The 17,114-nt window shown below is 38.6% G+C and overlaps 1 protein-coding gene across 1 annotated transcript; it reads left to right on the plus strand.

Moving 5' to 3' along the window:
• Positions 1-14,679: 14,679 nt before the first annotated feature.
• foxq1b (forkhead box Q1b) lies at positions 14,680-17,114 on the plus strand. The gene has a single exon (XM_052099149.1). The coding sequence runs from the start codon at positions 15,621-15,623 to the stop codon at positions 16,527-16,529; it is 909 nt and encodes a 302-aa protein (XP_051955109.1). The 5' UTR covers positions 14,680-15,620; the 3' UTR covers positions 16,530-17,114.

Genomic DNA, 17,114 nt, shown 5'->3' on the forward strand with positions numbered 1-17,114 from the left:
TTATAATGTCTTTGAAGTCCATCCAGGATTAACTGCAGAAGTTCAAATAGATGCAATGTTATTTGGCTGATGAAAGCTTTTGTTGGCAATTAAATTACAGTCTATGTATTCCATTTCAAGAGTGTAATGATGAAGATATAAATTATGAAGTGTACAAAGGTCATTTTGGTGAGGTTCGGTGGGGTCCATCAAATGTCCAATGTTCAGGCAGTGGCATATGAAGTATCCGATGTCTTAAAGTTGGAGTTTCCAACAGTACATCCTCTGAAGTAAAAAAACTGAAGTGATGTCTGGCTAGCACCGGCTGTAGTTTGTCGTCATCTCTCAGTGACGTGTAGCGGTGGAGTCCGACACCATGCAGGAACGCAGCTGGGTCTGGCAGGCTCTGGTAACCTCAGGATATGATGAGATAATGATGTTTCTGTTTCCGGCAGACCTATCTAAAGCATCCCAATTGTGAGTTGATGGATAAATTAGGTGTATGCCTGGCTAAATAGATGAGTCTTTAGTTTAGACTTAAACTGAGTGAGTGTTTTTGCATCCTGAACACTGTTAGGGAGACTATTCCATAGTTTAGGAGCCAAATATGAAAAGGACCTACCTTCTTTTTGTGGATTTTGATATTCTTGGAATTATTAACAAGCCAGAATTTTGTGATCATAATGAACGAGACGAAATATACCGTGTCAGAAGGTCTGTGAAGTTAGACCATTCAAATCTTTGTATGTAATTACAGAATTAACATAATTTTTAAATGAATAAGAAATTTAACATGAAACGATTATATAATTGGTCTAATATGATCATATTTCTTGGTTCTAGTCAGCACTCTGGCAGCTGCATTTTGAACCAATTGAAGTTTATTTATTGAATTTGCTGGACATCCTCGCAGTAATGCATTTCAATAATCTAGTCTTGAGGTCAAGAACACATTAATACATTTTTCGGCATTAGCAACAGAGAGCATGTGTAGTAATTTAGAACTATTTCTTAGTTGGAAGAATACTGTTCTAAAAACAAAGGAAATTAGATTTTCAAAGGACAGACTGGTATCAAATATAACATCCAAGTTCTTTGCAGAAGAAGACGATGTAACAGTACATCCATGGAGAGTCAAATTATATTTTTTCTGCTTATTTTTAAAGGTTTTTGGTCCAATCATTAGTACCTCTGTTTTGTCGGAATTGAGCAGAAGGAAATTTCTGGCCATCCAATATTTGATTTAATTGATAATTTGGGTATTTGTGAATTTTCATTGGGTTTAGAAGACAAATAAAGTTGGGTATCGTCGGCATAACAGTGGAAACTTATTCCATGATTCCTGGTAATATCTCTCATGGGAAGCATGTATAAGGAGAAAAGCAGAGGTCCTAAAACTGTTCCCTGTGGCACTACATACTTTCGTTTGATTTGAAAATTCCTCGTTCACACACACAAAGTGGTAGCGGTCTGATAAATAGGACATAAATCATGCTAATGCAAGTCCACTATTGCCCACATAATTCTCCAGCCTATTCAAGAGAGTGTTGTGATCTATCGCGTCGAAGGCAGCACTAAGATCTAAAAGGTATTTAACCATTTTTTAGATTTATACTTTCATTGCAAGTGGGTTACGATGCCAGTGAGCAACTGTCTCATCTCCGACAAGGCAATCTATCTGTGGCAGATTATGCTTTCCAATTCTGCACATTAGCGGCTGCAAGTAACTATAACTAACTGGCACTCATAACATCTACAGCCAAGGGCTGAACAGATCGCTCCAGTTACAGAGATGATTCCATGGGGCTCGAACAAATCATACAACTGTCTATCCGGGTTGACATTTGTCTAAACTCCTGCCTCGTGAAACACTTCCCCCATGTACGTGTGGATTCTCAAGGAGATTTACCATCCTCCAACCTGTCTATTTCCCCATCATCCCTGACAAACGAAGAATCCATGCAGTTCGGCTCCACTCGATTTTCACCGGCAGAACGGAGACAGAGAATGGAACAACATCTCTGTTTGTATTTTGGAACGGTTGAACACATTCTTTCCTCCTTAAAGTCTGCACATCTCATTTAGTTGTAAGCTCCATTCATTTCACTACTGTATACAATGAATCTCTATTGCTGAAAGTTATCATTTCCAATTCTCTCCATTCAGTTTCTCTCAATGTCCTTCTGGATTCTGGATCAGCCGGGAACTTCATCACTCATTCGCTCCTCCACAAACTCCACCTCCAAGGAAAAACATGCCTTGCACCTCTCCTGACCCACTCCCTAGTGAAAAAACCCCTCTGCTCTGGATTCATCACCCAGCAGAACGAACCCATCACTCTTCAAGTTGGTGCCCTTTACTCCGAATCTATTACCCTACTCAATCTCGATGACTCCACTGTAGACATTGTCCTGGCTTTACTGACTGTCGTTCGCTTCCTCACTGTTCAGCCTCCCTCGTTAAATCTACTGTCAGTGAGTTGTCGCTTCCATGTCATACCACCTCCATTGAGAACCCACCATCACCCAGTCTATCTTCATATTGTGTGAATACCAGGAGTTTGGAACAATTTTTTTACCTCGACATCATCCCTGGGATTGTACTATTGAGTTGCTGCCTGGTGCTCCATTTCCTCATGGACGTGTGTGTCCTCTATCACTTCCAAAACAACAAGCTATGAAGGATTACATAAGAGAGTCAAGTATCCATTTGTCCATCCACTTCCCCAGTGGCCTTCAGCTTCTTCTTTGTAGCCAAGAAAGATGGGGGACATGTACCATGCATTGACTACCAGGCCTTGAATGAGATCACTGTGAAATTCAAATACCGCATCCAGCTGTACCTTAAGGCTGAAAAATGTCTCTTCCATCAAACCTCCATACACTTCCTGGGGCCTGTCATGAGTTCCCATGGTATGCAGATATATACTGCCAAGGTACAGGCCATCTCATCCTGGCCACAACACTTCCTCGGCTTTGCCAACTTATATCTGAGATTCATCAGGAATTTTAGCATGGTGGTCGCTCCCTCTTACTAGGCTTCTCAAAAAGAAGCCCGAAATTCTTCCCTGGTCTTTCAAAGCCTCTAAGGTCTTCCAGTGGCTCAAGACAGTCTTCACCACTGCCCCATCCTTAAGCACCCAATCCTGAACTTCGCTATATGTGGAAGTAGACGCCTCTACCACTGGTGTTGGGGCCATGCTGTCTCAGAGACAAGGCCATTCTCCCAAGCTCCACCTTTGTGCCTTCTTATCAATGAAGCTTTCTTCAGTCAAGGAAAATAACAGGGGCACTGGCTGGAGGGACCCCGATACCCATTCCAGGTTATTACTGACCACTGTAACTTAGAATATCTATGCTCAGCTAAATTTCTGAACCCTATCAAGCATGTTGGTCCCTTTTCTTCACCCATTTCCAGTTCACGTCACCTATCAACCCAGCACCTAAAACCTTAAAGCTGACACCCTTTCCCAACTTCATGTGCTAGATCACAACTCTTTTTCATCACCTGAACACATCCTCCCTCACTCAATCCTGGTGAGTCCCATACAGTGGAATCTGGAAAAGCAATTCCCCCAAACTACCGCCACCGAATCTACTCATGCAACCTGCCTTCCGGGATGCATCTACAGTAAGTTCCCATTTCTCTATGCCACAAACTCCTCAGTTGGCTTCATTCCACTCTGGAATCCAGGCACCCAGGCATATCACAGATTATCGCCTAACATCATAAGCACTACTGATGGCCTCACCTTCTTCACAGCATCAACACCTTTGTGCGTGCCTGCCCGGACTGTGCAATGTCTAAGGTGCCTTGCTGCCTTAGAACTTCCGCCTTTTCCTGTGCCCCGAAGACCATGGTGCCACATGGGGCGGACTTTATTTGTTTTCCCCAGTCCAAGGGTCATACTTGCATTCTAGTGGCAGTGGATCAATTCTCCAAGGCCAGTCATCTAGATCCCCTCAAAGGGCTCCCCACTGCACTAGAAAACACAGAGACATGTCTTCCGGAACTATGGTCTCCCAGAAGACATAGTGTCCGACAGAGGTCCCCAGTTTACATCCCGGGTATGGAAGGCTTTCTTCAGTCTCCTGGGCATATCCATCAGCCTCTCATCCGGTTACCATCCCCAGACAAATGGGCAGATATAGCGAAAGATTCAGGAGATAGGTTGGTTTCTCAGAACCAACTGCAGTAAGAACCAGCATGAGTGGAGTCACTTTCTCCCCTCGGCAGAATATGCACAGAATTCTCTGCATCATCCTTTCACGAGACTCACCTTCTTTCAGTGCATTCTTTATTTTCAACCCCCTTTGTTCCCTTGGTCTGGAGAGGTTAGTTCTGTCTTTCCAGTTATGGAGGATCATTCTTTTAGTGATTGTTAAGGCTACGAGAATGGGTTGTTCATATTTCAGTGGCGGTTAAACTGATGAAAGATCTCTTAGCAGACATACAGAAAGATAGGCTGGAATGCTGCATACTATGGTTGCGGATAGAGTATGTAAGATGTTAGTCCAGAATATTTGAATAGGTGGGCAATGTAGATAATCATCAATAATGTTTGATGAGCAGTGTGTACATGTGTCATTGTCTATAAGTTTAATTTCATGTTGTTTATATTGTGTAAGGTAAACTCTGTGTATAATTTAAATTGAATGAGTTGCAATTTGGGGTTGTGGGTCATAGAGAAGAGAGTGGAAAAGAGTGGAAGATGTCATAGCAGCAATGAGTCGGATTAATCCCTATGGTTTTGAAATTAAATGCACAAACTTTTGGCCATATAATGTATGCATGTAATATGAGTCGCATTAGAGCAGTGGTTCTCAAACCTTGTGGCATTAAGAAAATTCTGATTTTAAATAGAGGAATAATGGGAGGCAAGTCTTCATGACAGTGGAAACAAGTGAGAGACAGAGTGTGTGTACATAAAAGTGCAATATGCCACAGTCAATGCATAACGAATGGATCATCTAAATTGGAGCAGTAACTTTAAATTAAAGACAGGATGAAATTGGTGACAAAACATTTTCAATTAGCCTTTGACTATCTAGTCTCTTTTTAGCTCAACTGTTTTGTGAAATGAAGTATTGACATGAGCCAAGAATTCCTCATTCACTCTCTCGCATATTTACACTATGCATAATGATAGACCCTTGCATAACACTACACTGCTCTTCATATGCAGTGAACACTTACATTAGCACTGGCAGGAATTGTACCTTAGACAAGAAAAGGGTAAGCACAAGGTATAGAAAATAGCTACTATTAAAAAGATGCTGATATATTCCATTTACTGTGTCATTCATAGTAATTAATTATTGCAGGACAGGAATGTATCGTGTGTGTGTGTGTGTGTACGTGTGTGCGTGCGTGTGTGAGTAGGGTTTTAATGGATCGATGCTGAATTGCCCTGTGAGAACACAGTTCTTTCTGTTACAATGTAACTTCCTCCAATAAATAACCCAGGCAAATAAAAATTTGTAACAACAAATCAATACAGGGCTATAATGACCAACAATAGCATCTGCCATTCAGTCAATGTCTCCAACAGCCATTATTTTATTGAAGGTACTTCATACTTCTTTTTCTTTTCAGTTTTATGATTTAAAGAGTATGTCAATGGTTTTAAAGAAAAGCCAAGATGTGATTTTTGTAGCAGTAGGAGAAAACTATGACAGTTGAGACAGTTTATCCTTTAATTACAAATGTTTGTATCACTTAAGTAAATCACACACAGCTATAATCCAAGCCTCTCTGGTTTATATGATATTGTGTTGTCAAAACATATTTTGACTACACAATGTAGCGTAATATTAAGCATAATATGAAATACCTTCTTTCAATTCTTTTACATTAAATTACTCTAAAGCTTGGGTGGGGTGTGTCGTGCGAAGCACCATGCGTGAGCAAGGCAAGCGTTTGGATCCCCTTTCAAGTTTAGACAAAGGCAACAGAATGGCTACACTCGCCAGGTAAACACAGATCCACTGAAAGACCATAAGGGTGGGGGTGGGAGTTGTAGCTTACATTTCTCTTAAAAAATGCCTCCTGAACAGTAGAGTGGAGTTAAAGTTGTCAACACGTGGCATCGAGTCCAACTCATATCAGATAATCCACTATCAGATTTATTTATTTAGTTATTTTTGTAATGTTTTCTCTGGGCTGCATGCGAGCAGAGCTGCTGTAGCGTGAGGATTATTGATAAAAGCTGAGGACCATCTAAATCTGCATGCGACAAAGATGGGTCAAAATGATGTTCACTACTATATCCTAAGCTTGTCATACCACCACCTTGATAAACACATTATAGTGGATCTATACATACAGCACTTTCATTTAGTACATGTAACAGATTTCATGTTTACAATCACAAAGACACATATGCACACACATATATGCACACACACACACACACGCACGGACGCATGCACACACTCATACAAACACCACCTCTCCATAACCTTTCTGTAATAACAGTTCTTGCCTGCCTCTGTGTGTTTGTTTATTTTGCTTTACTGGTTTGGCAAGTTAACATCACCTGTGTGAGCTTTAAAAACGTGCAGGGAAAGGAAATGCATGCAGAGAACAGACAATGAGGGCAGACATGGTATTGGTTTTGTTGTTAAATACATTGCTACTCTTAGCAGACACGAGGGAATCACAGAGTTTACGTGTTTCAAATTCCTCTCACATGAATGCACACCCACATGCACCCAGCACCAAGTGAGAAATCTTACCCTAAGCTAGGATTGTTTCAACAACAAATATTTTATATTCCGCATATAATGTTTTGATATCTGCTTAATTTATCATTTTATGTTTTTAATGTACTGCATTCTCAGAAGAAAATCCTGGAAAATAGGCAATGCATTTTAATGAGCATGCTGGTGTGCTTCCACATGAGTACACTAAAGGCAGCTGCCAACATTAAATTGTCGTTAAGCACTGATTCTTGAGATTATAGACAAAACATCAGTCTTACAAAAAAATAAATGTCATTTTTACATTTACAAATCAAGAAATCCATACCAGTAAAAATACCGGAAATGTTCAATCTAAAGGAAATATGTATACTCAGGGTATTCATTACTTTTTACGTAATGACAATAAGTATATTTTTAAATAATTTCTTTAGAATTTTCTTTAAATGCATGATCTATACTTGCAAGAGGGCACAATGTTAAACCAAGTGTTTACCATATGAATATCAAATTAAAGGTAGGGATCTGTAAGATATCAAGCAAAACACAAAGTAAACTTGAAATTATATTTTCGATAAAAAACTGCTCATCAAAGTTATCAGCTAAATCAGCTAAATCTCTGATTACCCCTTTTCCACTTCTTGCTCATGGTGGACAAACAGAAACAGTAGGACAAATGGTCTGGTGGTTAAACAATGTTTAAGTCCATGCCATCACAGCTTCAGCATATAAACTCTGTTATCCCCATTCTGATAATTTATCTTAGAATCATGTGATACATTTTGGCATTTTAGTTTATGTTATAGAGGTAGCTTTAACTGAGGAAAAAAAACAAAATGGCTAAAGAGTACAACACATGGTTGAAATGGAAAAAAATATTACATTTGCTCAACTCTATAAGAATTTATCAGAATAGTGTGAAAACTGTTCAGATGTATATAATGTATTTTTTTCACTTAACTCATTTACTGAACACTATAATTAGATAATTAAAGATTTTACACTATTGTTGGATGGATACAATTAAAATAGCATGATTTTTAGTGTGGCTAACAGAGTTGACAGTACAGTACAGTAAGTACTACAGTAAGATTTAATCCAGAATTATTTTATATATATATATATATATATATAAACCTGTTCCCTTACATTGTTAGTTAGCTGAGACCTTTATCAACAAATATATCCATTTCAAATTAATTTAGTTTTAAAAAATCTAAGAACTAAAATTTTAAACTTGTTTTGCCCCTTATCTCAAGAATCAGTGTAAGATGACATATTTCTGAAATAAACATCAGTAAGCCTACAATGTATAAAGTCTTGTAAACACATTAAACGGGTATTCAACCAAACAAAACCACGTTTACATGAGATATAAAATCATCAATGATTTCCTCTGATTTTTGATGTCAAAACAGGCATGCTCACAAAATATCTACACATTGAATATGCCTCCAGAATGTCAGTAAAGGTGTTAACATGCAGAGTTAAACTGGGGAAATGGGCAGTTTACAACCTTCCCCAAAAAAGAACAAAATTTAAGGCATTTACATGAATTTACACATTGTCAGGTTATTAAGCATAATCAGTGTAAGATTGTGCATGTAAACAAGCTCATTGTCAGAGGCTCAAAACCATATTCAGATAACAGCCTCTAACATTACACCAAGCACCTGCAATCCTTGGGACTATATCACGGCAAATTTACTAAACAGTTATACACTTGCTCTCACGCAAGAGTTCGAAAAGCGCTCGAAAACAGAATTAGGTTTCACACTTTATATTGATAAAACGCCTCTTCTCACCTGCAGATGTAAACACATAGCCACTCAACAACAAAAACAAAACTACTCATTGTGTCAAATTACACACTTGGAACAAAGATAACAAAAACTAAAACCAAGTGGGTGGATGGGGAGAATTTAAGGAATTCACTACGAGATAAAGAGAGAGAAATGTTAGACACGGCGTATAGCATAAACTAACAAGGCATAAAACATGTTCGTGTTCTCTCACGACAGCCCCTTACAGGTGTTTCTTTGGGAAAAGGATGTAATCAAATATGAAAACATTTGCACACACAAACAATGCTACACAAGCCAAGGCAGCCAAAGCATCTGTGGTAATGAAGGCATAGATTTAACTGCTGTATTATTTCTCTCGGATGTTTGCTCAGTGACGCGCTAACATACATCTTGACTCACTGTCATTTAACGTGCTTAAGCATGAATGATGTAGTAATCATTGCATTTGGTGGTGGTGCTGGTAACCCAAATCACTGGATAGCTGGAGTGTGGTATCTGGTATCCCCTCAATTGCCACTTTAACCTTGAGCAAAACATTCAACCCTATGTACTCTCAGGAGACTTTCCCTGTAGTAAGTTTACTGTAAATTGCTTTGGATACTGCTAAATAACCAAACCTTTAGCTGAACACTCATATATTTGAACAATACCAGTCTGACCATGTTCCTTTCAACTTTTGAGGGGGTGATGCAAAGGCATCCTGCAAGGCAATCGGAATGCTAGGAGGGACACGTTTGATCTAAAATGTGCAAATATGATAAATATCTTTGAGCTGTGACTTTCTTGGAAGTAACTAAATCTATAGAGCACAACATTGCTCATCCACTTTTTCAGCCATCTTGGTTCCGGTAGTGTTTTTTCCATAGGAAAGCCATGAAACAAACTAACCAGCTCTGAGGTAAATCACAAAATTACACATTTTGATTTTAAGCAAAAACTATTTGAAAATCTAACAAAAAGACAAAGATAAAAGACTGTGTACTTACCATCTTTCTTGAGGGACTACATGTCAATCCCATGAAGCATTGCAAATGAAGTGGAATGGGAAAATAAAAAAAAACTATTGATTTAAAGTTGTTGATTAGAAGTATAGACAATACATTTAAAGTTTATTGCAAATATTCAGATATATACAAATACACTGTAGTTTTGTAAGTAGTTTGTGAAGGGAACACTGACTCAGTTGCATCATTCACAGTGCATTGTTGAAGTGAGCAGTTGCTACTAGGCTCATTAGGCGAGCGTTGTAGGCAGCACTTTTTTTATTGGTGGATCTTTCTTTTTAGGATCATGGGATGTGTATTTCTTCACCATAAATTACACTAATCAGTCCCTCCAGGAATCTACAAATTATTTATTTTAACTGTAATCCAATCGCTTTTCTCCATACTGATAGAGGCAAAACAAGTGCTCAAAAAGCTTGAATCAGTCAAGTAGGATGTTTTCATTGTGACATGTCTCATTTGTGTTTTTAGTTTTTATTGTCTACTATTTTAACATTAACAAAGTTTACATGCATTGTCTGAGGCAGAACATTTTCATATAAAAATAATTAAGGGCTTCCATTGAACTCAAATTAGCCATATCTCAGGTCTTCAAATTTTAAATGTTTTGTATTTTTTGTGTGTATTTATTATTTTCAAGCTGTATTTTCAATTGTTATGCACTAAAATAATTACAGGCAGTTGCACTTATACCATCACTGACACAAATGACACAAGTATACAGTAGTGGCCAAAAATATTGGTGGGGGTACAGGTCTGGGCTCTGGCTGGGCCATTCCAAAACATTAATCTTCTTCTGGTGAAGCCATGCTTTTGTGGATTTGGATGTGTGCTTTGAGTCGTTGTCGTGCTGAAAGGTGAACTTCCTCTTCATCTTCATCTTTCTAACGGACACCTGAATGTTTTGTGCCAAAATTGCCTGGTATTTGGAACTGCTCATAATTCCCTCCACCCTGACTAAGGCCCCGGTTCCAGCTGAAGAAAAACAGCCCCAAAGCATGATGCTGCCACCACCATGCTTCACTGTGGGTATGGTGTTCTTTGGGTGATGTGCATTGTTGTTTTTGCGCCAAATATACCTTTTGGAATTATGGCCAAAAAGTTCAACCTTGGATTCATCTGACCATAGCACATTTTCCCACGTGCTTTTGGGAGACTTGATGTTTGTTTTTGCAAACTTCAGCCGGGGTTCGATGTTTTTCTTTCTAAGAAAAGGCTTCCGTCTTGCCACCCTACCCCATAGCCCACTCATATGAAGAATACGGGAGAATGTTATCACATGTAGCACACAGCCAGTACTTGATAGAAATTCCTGCAGTTCCTTTAATGTTGCTGTAGGCCTCTTGGAAGCCTCCCTCACCAGTTTTCTTCTTGTCTTTTCATCAATTTTGGAGGGATATCCAGTTCTTGGTAATGTCTCTGCTGTGCCATATTTTCTCCACTTGATGATGACTGTCTTCACTGTGTTCCATGGTATATCTAATGATTTGGAAATTCTTTTGTACGCCTCTCCTGACTGATATCTTTCAACAATGAGATCCCTCTGATGCTTTGGAAGCTCTCTGCAGACCATGGCTTTTGCTCTGAGATGCAACTAAGAAAATGTCAGGAAAATCCTACTAGAACAGCTGAACGTAATTTGCGATTTTAGTCACTTGATGGCAGGTGTGTAATGACTTCTATTTAACATGAATTTGAATGTGATTGGTTAATTCTGAACACAGCCACATCCCCAGTTATAAGAGGGTGTGCACACTTATGCAACCAGGTTATTGTAAGTTTTTTCATTTTCATTTTTCCCCCCACAAAGATTTCAGTTTCAGCTTCAGATTTCAGTTTCAGAATTGTTCACATTATAGGTCACATTAAAAGTGGAAAAAGTTCTGACATGATTTATCTTTGTCTCATTCTTTTACATCTCAAAAACCTGGCATTTTAACAGGGGTGTGTAGACTTTTTATATCCACTGTGTGTGTGTATATATATATATATATATATATATTTTTTTTTTTTTTTTTTTTTTCTTTCTTTTTAGAATTTCTGACCCCAAGACCCAACAAATTTCTGCAATTCTCCAGCTGTGATCCTTGGAAATTCTTTGGCCTCTTGAACCATCCTCCTCACTGTGCATGAAGACAATATAGACACATACTTTTCAAGGCTTATTCTTAAGATCTCCAGTTGATTGAATCTTGTTAATTATTGCGCTGATGGTGGAAATGGGCATTTTCAATGCTTTGCCTATTTTCTTATAGCCACTTCCCATTTTGTGAAACTCAACAACCTTTTGCCACGCATCAGAACTATATTCTATCGTGTAACCCACTGTGATTGATGATTAAGGGAATTTGGCCTGTGTGTTATCTCATATTTATACACCTGTGAAACAGAAAGTCATGGCTGAACAATTTCATGTTCCTAGTCACCCAGGTGCACTAAGAAATATAAAATATATAGGGGAATATACTTCAGATATATTTTACTCATAAGAATTTCTAGGGGTGCCAATAATTGGGACCAACATGTTTTGGAGAAAAATATTTATCTAATAATGAGATATTTACCCTCTTTCAATTGTTCTACTTCAATTAAAGGTTAGATTTTTGTAAACATTTTGAATGAAAGATCAAAAGGATAAATGATGCAGATTGTTTTTCACAGCCTTCTTTGCTCATATTTACCATGGGTGCCAATATTTTTGGCCACTACTGTACTATGATTATTTGTGAGTTTTCACAACAAAATAACACAAATCGCCACAAATGACCGTTTTTGAGCCAGGAAAAAAGTGCCTTAAAATCCTGGTGGGACTGACTAATAAAAACAATTATTTTGAAAATGAAAAACTCAGACTGATGGCTTCAGCAGAAGCATATACAATCAATTAACAAAACTGATCTCACTGTAGACGTCTTTAAAACTTTTGAGAAAATGTATGGGATTTTTTCTTCTGGAACCCAACTGCTGCACACTATTTCAGTCGCTAAATAAAACACTAACAATGAAAAAATTGTTTGGCTTTAAACCTTTATCTCCCAGTTCTTTTATTTGAACAGAGGCTACCCACAGAAAGACAGATACTGTAGACTTGCTGTATTTAATTAAAAAAATATTAAAGCCCACAGTGCTGGATCCTATCAAAACATTAAACACAAGATCAATAGATTACTTTGAACTTTTTGTGTTGAGAGAAAGATCATGACACCTGCATTTTTTTAAAAGATAAACCACACGCACACCTGTGCACACACACATTGCATCTCAGACAGAAGGTCTGAACTTAAAAAAGTTATCAGATGGCGACACAGCAAAACAAATCAGGTATGAAGAGAATGATCATTTCAGGTGTCACAAATACAGAGAGAGATGGTGGACTTTTGTAGGCTCAAAATCTAATTGCCAATCATTTAGTGATTTTTGATTAGTTCAGCAACATTTCTGAGAAGGAGAAAGATTGGTTGACATGCCTTTTAAATGTCAGTTTTAGGCCTTCTCAAGTGTTTAACTTGCTGGAAAGCATTTTGTCTTGGACAGGGAAGGGAAATGAGTATGCACTGGGCAGAAATTCTATCTGACTGCAGTGATTTAATGCTGTACACAATTCATATGTATTTGAGTTTATTACTGGGGAAGCAAGTCAAGGCTTTTGGATAATCCAGGAATTTTCAGAGTAATTTTAATCTCTTAACAGAAATGTAGCCAAATTCATACATCAAGACATAATTTATTTCAGGAAGAAGTAAAAGACCTTGTTGTTTATAAATGAAGTAGAGCTGTGTTTTGTGTGGTTTTTGAGAGTGGATTTAGCGGTTGGATTGCAAGAACTTTCAGCTTTTAAACATATTTTATTCCAAAAGTATGATTTACATATGACAATATCCATTTCATGTCATTGAGGTCTGTTAGCTGGCTGTAGCCCTTTTCAATGCATAGATGAGTTTAGTGCTATTATGAGCATACAAGCTAATTGTGTAGATGTATTAGAAAGCTTATTCAATTTTTCACCCTTATGTGCAGGTATGTGAGGCATGGGCTTTGCAAAGAAAGAACGTATACAAAATATGAGGTCAGAGAAAGGTCAGTCGCAAAGTAAACTTGAGGAAATTAAAGTTTGGTTCCCGACAACTTGTCTCCATGGAAATCTTTATAATAATTTGTGTATGTATTTGTACTTGAGAGCGTGTGCATTTATAGGCACACACCACAGGTTGCACAGGCTTGTTTGCCTGCCCTATGAACTTAATGAATTATCACAGGTGCACAAGAGAATGTTTTGGATTCACTTGAAGAAAAAATATCCCAAAGGCTTTATGTAGGTGTGGTGAAAAAGACAGTTAAACGATTATCACTCACCTCAGGACACATTAGGAACTTGTGAAACTTCATGACCTTTCGCTTTGCCTTCACCTCTGTTTTATGTTTGTGAAAATGAGAGAATAAAAAAAAATATTGGCTTAGTAGGATTTTTAGACAGGTATTTTTTGTTTCCTTTTCTTTCTTTTATCCCCTTCCCATCACATATTCTCAACCTATGTGTGACCTCTGGCACTTCTCATTCCTGTTCTTACTATTTTAGATACATGTGGCCCTCGTCCAAACTCACAGTAAGTGTGGTAAACTTCCCTATTCTTTCAAAAGTCAGCAACTGCCATGAGTAAATTGTTTAATTGAACATGTTAACTAAGTTTACAAAGAGTGATCATGAGTGACACGTTGATGTTAGGTATTGGGTGCGTCAAGCATGCATCAAGCACTAGGAAGTGTATTCAAGCTTGAAATCATGATAGTGCCTAGAGACTACAATGGAAATTACAGTAAAAAAGGAGTTACATTTTGGTCTATTCTCACCCAAAATGTATTAGATCGCTTCAGAAGACATTGATTAGACCAATGGAGTCGTATGGATTATTTTATGCTGCCTTTATGTGCTTTTTGGAGCTTCAAAAGTTCTGGTCACCATTCACTTGTATTTTATGGGCCTATAGAGTGGAGATATTCTTCTAAAAACCTTTGTTTGTGTTCTGCTGATGGAAGAAAGTCAATACAGTGTAAATGATTCAAGAATTTTAATTTTTGGAAGTGGCAGCAAATGTAACTGTACTATAACATATGGTGCAATGGGGCTAAAGAATTTTTTTTTTTATAATAAATATAAAACAATCCAGGTGGCAAAGTGTATCAAGATTGTAAAAGGTATTTTTTTATTTATTTTTTTTTCATGGGAGCAACATCATTCAAATCCATTAAAAAAGGCTGGGCCTTTTACCAAACGCCTGATGAACAAATTATGATCATGCTTATTCAAAAACAACTAGAAAAAGGTGCACCATTTCCTGTTAATTTCAAACACATTTGGCAATTCATAACATCTCAAGTATTCTATAAAGAAATTAATCTCAATTATTATTGGATCAGTCAATGTGAGCCCACTTAAAACATTCATCATAACAAATATATGTCCCTCACTAAAGAAAAACATGGGCTTTTTACCCCAAACATACTCTCCCTTCTTGGACAGTTAGCCTATAGAAAAACGTTTAATTTAATCACCTTGAACACAAATAAAAATGACAACTATTTTGTTTCAGAATAAATGTGATAATATCAGGGATTCTAATTAACTACATACATTTGCAACACTTTAAAAGTTATTAAATAAATGGCAACAAAATGACCTCAAAATCAACCTTTAAACATTGCACACGATGACCTGGATCAGGTACATTTTGTAGTGCTTAGTGACAAACAGGTGTTTAGGAAAGGGCTGTGGTAGTGTAAACTACATACTTAATACATACTCCGTTTGCCTGCTTCAAAGCTGGAAGGGCTTGCTCATTTGTCTCGCTCTAAGCGTAGACCAACGTGGACAGGTGTGCATCTCTAAAAATTCTGAACTTTGTGATTAATAGGAGGAAACAGTAAGTCACGCCCACGTGGGCAGGTCCCGCGTAGCAATTAGCCTATATTAACGCCAGCTGGTGCACACAGTTCTCCCATGAGGACTTTTTAACTGATATGAAGTGATAAGTCTGGGTTCTTTCATACCGCTGGACGAGACTAAACACTTTTCTTCATAAAGTATTGCTCTTCAAATCAAACTGCTCAGGTTAAAGTGACAGGGACACCTGACGATGAAGTTGGAGGTTTTCTCTGCGAGTCGTCAAGTTGACAAGCCGCTGGACCTGTGCAATGACTTGGATGTGAACATGGCATCACCGCTGTCCACCGAGGAGGAATTGGGCTCTGATGGAGACTGCTCAGCCAACAGCCCAGAACCGAGTGCCCCCGTTTCTGACGGGAAGGCAAAGCCATATACGCGTCGACCCAAACCACCATACTCATACATCGCGCTCATTGCAATGGCCATACGCGATTCCACCAGCGGCCGCCTCACACTTGCTGAAATAAACGACTACTTAATGAAAAAATTCCCGTTTTTCCGGGGCAGCTACACTGGGTGGAGAAACTCCGTACGGCACAACCTGTCATTAAACGACTGTTTTTTAAAAGTGCTGCGAGACCCCTCACGTCCATGGGGAAAAGATAACTATTGGATGTTAAACCCACAAAGCGAGTACACGTTCGCAGACGGCGTGTTCCGCCGCAGGAGGAAGCGCATCAGTAAGAAGATCCTGAACAGCTCGGAATGTCAGGAGCGCGCACCTGCGGATGACCGCCGGCTCCCAGCGCGCGACGAAAGCACTTGTTCTACATTTTCCAGCTCGTTCGCAATAGACAGCATCCTCCGTAAACCGTTTATGCGGAGGGAGAAAAGCACGGAGGGCACATGTTTCGATACCAGGATAATGTTGTCAGCAGCTCCGCACTTTCTGCCTTTTGTCATGGGCTATCCATCGTCAACCGTGGCTTATGCGCAGCACACCGGATTTCGAGGCAGTTCTGAGGTGTCGCATGCCTTTCCCGTTTACCGGTGTGATGGGACGGACATGCCGAATTCCCTTCCGGGTTTGACGCGCTCTCACTCTGCTGTACAAGAGGCTGGATATCACCCCTTCAGAATAGACTCTCTACTGTCGTGAAGTAGCCGAAAAAACGAACCAGTGAACCTACGGACTTACTCAAACACACCAATTATGTGCACTTTCTTCTTTTAAATGGTGTGAAAATGTTTGTGTGTGTGTGTGTGTGTTTATCGTGATTTACGCGCATGCACAAGAATGCATGACTGCTGCATGTTTGCTCTTTAGATGTTTAGTGTAAAGTGTTAACTGATTCCATGTTCGTTTCTTGTAAACGATGTCATAATCATGCCAGCAATTATGGAGAGAATATGTGTTTAAATATAGTCTGTTTCTTTTTGAAACCGTGTACCCTGTTTTATATGCGTATAGGCTTACGTTTGTTGCAATGAGCATGTTTGTGCTAAGTCAGGTTAACAACATGCCAGTTATCTTTATATGTACCTTTGTCAATAAAGGAAAATTTGTGAACAAATGTAATTGCCATCCTTGTTCTGTAACCGTGCACTCCGCTAATTGGTCAATAGACACGTCACTAGCGTTTCAACCTGTTCCTTTTGCTTTTGCTTTGAGCTTAGTCAGTGTCACATGCTGAATGAATGTAAAGGTGTATGATTATGTTCTGATTATGTTCTTTAAGCAAAT

The sequence above is a fragment of the Xyrauchen texanus genome, chromosome 30, assembly GCF_025860055.1.
Source record: "Xyrauchen texanus isolate HMW12.3.18 chromosome 30, RBS_HiC_50CHRs, whole genome shotgun sequence".
NCBI lineage: Eukaryota > Metazoa > Chordata > Actinopteri > Cypriniformes > Catostomidae > Xyrauchen > Xyrauchen texanus.